This window comes from Colias philodice, chromosome 11 (assembly GCF_061535455.1).
Source record: "Colias philodice isolate Cphi_HAF_F1 chromosome 11, ilColPhil1 Martin Lab GWU primary, whole genome shotgun sequence".
Lineage (NCBI taxonomy): Eukaryota > Metazoa > Arthropoda > Insecta > Lepidoptera > Pieridae > Colias > Colias philodice.
Window position 1 is genome coordinate 7,827,585 of NC_143096.1, and position 6,332 is coordinate 7,833,916.

Below are 6,332 nucleotides of genomic sequence, written 5' to 3' on the forward strand. Positions count from 1 at the left end.
TTATTTTTTTGCCAAAAGTTCCATTAATAAATACTTTTGAATGCTAAGTGGTTAAATTTGTCAAAAGTTAAAGTATACAATAATTATTAACAGATTACTAAAAGCCTACGATTGCCCGCTTTGCCCGAAGGGGAGGCCTAAAGCGGGCTTTCGTTTAGGGCAAAACGGGCAGTAGTTGGGTAAAGCGGGCAGGCCTGGATTTAAACAGTAGATTTCAAAATATACAGCTACAAATAATATATACAATAATAAATAGAGTAAAAGACACAAAAATATTTTATAAGTTATGTATTTCAAACAGTCATACAAATACAATTATTTTTAAATGAATATATGAAACAAAGGAACTTCTTAGGAGCTTTAAACTTTTAGGTACAATATTTCCAGATATATCTGAAATAATATTTAAAAAAATAACGCCCTGCTAACAGTCTATCATTATTTAGTCTCTAATAAGCGATACAATTATTTCATATATATATTTTTTTTATAAATCCTAAAATAATGTAATAGGTAGGTATACAAGTTCCAAAAATTCTTGTTTAGACAGCCCGTAAAATAAAGAGTCCATGTGGAATACGTATTCCAAAAGCTCCATTTCTTGTTCCGTAGAAAAGACAGTAAGTAGTAAACCTACCAAGCTTTACATTACACGAACCCAATTTAAGATGTCTGCAATGTCGTTCTTGGAATCCCATATTTAGTAGTTACTTTTTTGACAGGTTTTCCTAACTCTTGCACTTCTCGTTTTGCTTGCTGCATAGTTGAGCGTTGCCATGAGGCTTGTGAAGTTTTACGCTTATATTTACGCCGGTTATAAGCGGTCATCTGAAAGGAAAAAGCAAATTATCAAAAGAATGTAACATTTTAGCGGACGGGGCAAAGCGGGCGCGTGCCCGCTTTACCCTGCCCGCTTTGCCTTTTTCGACATTTGAAAGGTTCAGACGAAATTCTACCTCAAAATTTTTAGACACGTGGATTTTTATGGAACCAAAATATGGCCAGATAGCCACTTAATAACTAACAAATTTTGGTTAAAGGATTGTAAACACCAAAATAAAAAGAACACATATTACATACCTTGCAATATTTTTCAAAAATCGTCGAAAAACATTTATTTGTTGCAGCTTGTAAATGCGTGCTCGCAAGCGAATCCAACGACTGCCGCGAGGTGGGAGGGGTGTGGGGATCGTGCTCACGAGTCGCGCGCGCGCCATTATTTAAAATTGCGATACTATACTGAGTGCCCTCTTTAGGCTCTGTGCCCACTTTAGGCCCCTTTCCCCTATTACTTGTATTTATATGATAAAGGAAATTCATAAATCCAATTAATACCACCGAATAAGTATCGACATAATATACTCCATACTTGTGTATTTATTTACGGAAAGGTAAGAAGAAAATGTATTTCGGCATTTACAAGAAAAAGTAAAATAAATGAGGATCATTTCGAGCGGTGGGATCATTCACTTTCCTTCTGTTTCTGATTCATAAGATTCTTATCGCCTATTAGAAAAAGGTAAACAACTGACACTTACATATCGTTTACTCGTCTCCAAAAGTATTTAAAACTACGTGAGTGATAAAATTGCTTTATTTAGTTACAAGCTAACATTGCGTGACAAAACGCGGCTATCCTCTAATCAGATTATGTGGCCATTTGGTTGTCTTTCTTGTCAACTATCAGACCCTACGCAATAAAAGTCCACGGATACATTTGTTTTACCGTAACAATAAATAATGGGATTACTAGTGGCTTGAAATATCAAGTTGTCCGTGTCCATAGGTAGCTTATTTACCTATTTATGTGTTTGATAAAAATTATTTCAGACTATTTCATGCTAATGCTTTCGTCGAAGGTATGTTCAGAGCATAATTGATATAGCTTTTCATGTCCTGGACTATAACTCTACCAGCTCAGCTGGACAGCTATTATGGTTTTGACAAGTTATGCGTGAAGCAATTGTATGCCATTCTAAATTTAATTCATTGTTCCTGATAGTAAACTTTTTTATGATCCACATTTCAAACTTGTCCTTATTTATTGGAAAGTCGCAATGACGCTATCAGGTATACAAGTTTCAAACGCCCGTTAAAATATCTGATGAAAGTAAATTCCATCTGTTTTTCTAAAATATGAAAAGAAGAAAACGGACTAATTTATTTATATTCAATTAGTAATGGATTCATTTACTTTGAACCATTAAGACACTGCTCAAAAATCTTTATATCTCGGTTCGCGTAAGATTTAGCTCCCTGATAAATTATAATGAATAATTAATTTAATTCATAATCCTGAATCCAGCTTAATTAATAATTAAATTCTGTTGCTAATATTCCTTAATTTATGTTTGAATAGATCTAAACCAGACTCCTTCGTGTAAGTAATATAAATGTTGCTTTGATGTACTTAAATACTGTTATATATATATACTAGCGGCCCGCCCCGGCTTCGCCCGTGGTACATATGAAAATTAGATGTTGGCCGATTCTCAGACTTACCCGATATGCACAGAAAATTTCATGAGAATCGGTCCACCCGTTTCGGAGGAGTATGCAGACTAACATTGTGACACGAGAATTTTATATATAAGAGATATCAATTTGTTAGTTCGCGTGAGTAATAAAAAGTATGCGTGTACAATATAATTTTGAACAAAATAAAGTTATCCTTCAATGTTTACGTATGGATTAGCCGTTAAACTAGTGGGATAATACCATGAACTTCGCTGACTAGGCAGTTTTAGCTCGTAAAAATTCAATAGAATTCTATGAGCTATGAAGTATTTTAAAGATGAACTGTGAACTCTGTTTATATTTTAATTAAAAAACATTTATAGGTAGGTACACTTATACATATTCTTCAGTTGTAAAAATTGTTTACGATATCCAAAAACCTGTCGTGTAAATCTGGAAAATTATTGAAAATGTAATTTTTAAAAACAATTCGCACCAACGAGCTTTGAAAATAAAGCTAAAATTTATGAAAATAAAAAGTATCATATTAATTTTATAAATCCATTGAATATAAGAGAAGGCTCAGAGAAAGGGTATTATTTAAAGTACAATTTGTATCACTTATAAAAAGAAATAATTATGCAAAAACTTTGAATCTGTAGCCAACTTTGAGTCTTAATTTTTTCCCAACATTTCTACTTTTGTTGTAGCTATATTTTTATAATGTTATAAGGTATTGTAGATTTCGTGTTTCTAGATTTTCCGCTAAAAATCTTTTAAACAACCTAGTCATTTACTAAATTAACCTTTAAGAGTCTACAGTGCTTCTCTTATGCTACCCTAATTACCGTACATGATTGTACAAATTCATATAGCTAATAATTATTTTTATATTATTGTGGGAACTTCATAATTATTTCCATATTCCTTACAAGTGGGGGTATAATTTCTTATTTAAAATATTTCAAGTACCTACTTTATGAGGTAAGTACAGAAGCCTCTTGACCCTCTCTGGCCAAAACCTAAAGCATTCAAATGGGTATTATTAAGGAACAACAACGGGTGCTCATTTGCGAACAATCACAAGCAACTTTGCGTAGCTCTACAAAGTTAAAACTTCACCCCAATTGTATTATTTATAATACATACAACTTTGTTATTGCGAGTAACAAAGCCCTCGTCTCGACGTCTTAGAAGAAAGACGTCATAAAAATGTTATTCCCTAAAAACTGTCAGACTACCCTTGTTTGTATTGCATTGAGCCATCTCGGAGTTTGAAACTCAGCGACAAAAATTTAATAACGCAGTTAGAATCTCATTTAAACTTTTAGAGGGTGTTATAAACATGGAATACAATTATTTGCACTCTGTTCACGCATTTAACACGTAGCTACACCCTTTTGCGTGTCCCACGTTATTAACTCACAACGCGTGTTTGACACGACCACTTAATTGTGACCTAAACTTTTTGGCACATTACCCTGATATAATCACTTTGTTCGTTATCCGAGGGAAACGAGGCGGTTCATTTAAAAGTGGCGGGTTAATTATTTTGATGGCCCTCCTATCACCCGTTGATTTACGTAAATGATTCTTTGCGTGCCAAATTATAGTATAAGGGAAGATTACAGTAACTTTAAATATTGCTGGTGTAAATATTCCGATTGTTTGAAATTGAATTCAATGAACTTTAATTTGAAGGAGTTTGGTTGGTTTCTACGCAGTTAGCATATGCAAAGCTTTAAGTTCCATTGAGCATACAAGTTACAACACTGTATTGAAAAAAATAGTTCGAACCTGAGGAAAATAATTATCATAATTAAAAAAAACACACGGTTCGTACGTATTTTATCGTATATTTTTTATTCAAAAAGCAAAACTTTACAATACGTATTTGGCATAGTTCCATTGTAGGATTAACGTAGGCTTAACTAAAATAAAATTATGAACAGCGATACAGTAATTTATAATACACACTGTATTTATTATTAGTGCTGTTGAATGTAGAGGCATAATATTATATTCTTATTGAACGAATGGATAACCGATAATCCATAATCCATACTAATATTATAAATGCGAAAGTAACTCTGTCTGTCTGTCTGTTACTCAATCACGCCTTAACTACTGAACCAATTTGCATGAAATTTGGTATTGAGATATTTTGATACCCGAGAAAGGACATAGGATAGGTTTTATCCCGGAAATCCTACGGGAACGGGTTTTTCTTTGAAAACGCGGGTGAAGCCGCGGGCGGTAAGCTAGTATTATATAAATCATAAAATTGCGTGTTTGAATCTTTACTTTAAATATTAAGAACATTCTCAAACGTTTATAAAATAACCAAAAACTAAAACCAAACTTATCATATTACAGTAAAACCATAAAACATAAATAGTTGATGGACTCAGTCAATTTAATATACTTACTGTAAGTTCAATTTAGCGACGAAATACGACAAAGGGTTCGTACACAAGTATGTTGGTTTGCTGACAAAAGAATCTTGTAGACAGCTTCAGCAATTTGCCCGAGATGGTCAGGATAAAATGTGCTTTACGAACCTTTCAAGCAGGATTTACTTTCTTAACTGTACGACTTTTATAGTAATAACTCTGAGCTGCATTTTTGGTCAGTTTGCGAAGCTTTAGAATCAGGGATTATTGAAAACCAATCTCTTCCAACTGGATGCATTTTTTTGGTACAGATTTGGTTATTGTCTATACATTTTTAATCGGAGGATTTTACCTAGTTTTATATTACTTTAATTTACATCTGATTCATTGATTTCATTAACTCAATATACTATTTTGATTTGACTTATTTAATAATGAATGCTGAGTCCATAGCGACAAAGTCTATCTTATATCCAATTCAAATGAATTTTTAAAATTATAATGAAGTACTTGAATAAATACAAGATTTGAAGAAAATTTGATGAAAGAAGTGCTTCTGAATAAAATATGTTAACTGATAACAATATAGTTGCCGGGCGAAATTACCATAAACGATTCTAGGCTGTATTATTGCACAGTCTTCGTTGTGAATGAAAAATGGTGGCATTTATGTCCGTCCTCATAATCTTTATATGAACATGGGTTGTTATTGTTTGGCTCGCCCAAAGGGTAACATTCTTAAGGGTATACCTACGGATATTGATCCAATGTATTGCGGTCACGTTCTCAGTGTTCGAAGAAATGCAATTTTCATGTTTGGGTATTTTCGAAGTGCTATTAGGTAAATCAGTTTGAGTGCTTAAGTGAATCTGTTGATAGAAATATTAGTAAGTACCTACTTACTACATTTTTGTATCAAAATTCCGCGAGTTGAAATGAAATACAGCATGATGAAAAATATGTTGACTGTTGTGTCTAAAGACAAAATTGCACTGAAAAGCTTATTGAATACGATAATAATTATCATTTCCAACCTACAAAATTACATTGGTATAAATTAATTTTCAAACATCATTATTAAAACCTTTGAAAATCACATAGCTTCATGATAAAATTGGAAAAGCTGGTCGCACAGAAACACTAGTAAAATTATTCCGTTTCGTGTAAGAAATGTCGAAGAATAGCAGACATAGCAGTCAATATTAGTCTTCATGTAGGACTACTTGTTGCTCAACGTATATTTTGCCAAGCGATACGTTATCGAAGAGTTCATAATTTATGACTGTTGTTTTTCTTTTTGTAAATATTAGTGTGAGTTGTTTACTTTTCAACTTTGTCGTGCCTTTGTATCGTTGTTAAAGGTTACACTAATGTTGATTTCGGTAAGATCAGAATCTTTGTAAGTAAATAGAGTTGAATAAAATAAAAGATGAAGTATTTCAATTATTATAAGGTCTATTTAAAATATTGTCTATTCACTGT

At 32.7% G+C, this 6,332-nt stretch overlaps 1 protein-coding gene across 1 annotated transcript; it reads right to left on the reverse strand.

The window, feature by feature from the left end:
* Window positions 1-344: 344 nt before the first annotated feature.
* LOC149484740 (uncharacterized) lies at window positions 345-1,320 on the reverse strand. Its single transcript, XM_089700902.1, has 2 exons — window positions 1,081-1,320; window positions 345-828 (listed from the first exon to the last, which is right to left on the reverse strand). The coding sequence occupies exons 1-2, from the start codon at window positions 1,318-1,320 to the stop codon at window positions 664-666; spliced, it is 405 nt and encodes a 134-aa protein (XP_089557028.1). The 3' UTR covers window positions 345-663.
* Window positions 1,321-6,332: the final 5,012 nt, after the last annotated feature.

What these genes read in the sequence shown, in the direction of transcription:
- LOC149484740 (XM_089700902.1), bottom strand. Translation starts at nt 1,320, where the DNA reads ATGAATTTCCTTTATCATATAAATACAAGTAATAGGGGAAAGGGGCCT. An exon ending in TTTTTGAAAAATATTGCAAG is followed by an intron (nt 829 to 1,080) that starts GTATGTAATATG and finishes TTTTCCTTTCAG; the next exon opens with ATGACCGCTTATAACCGGCG.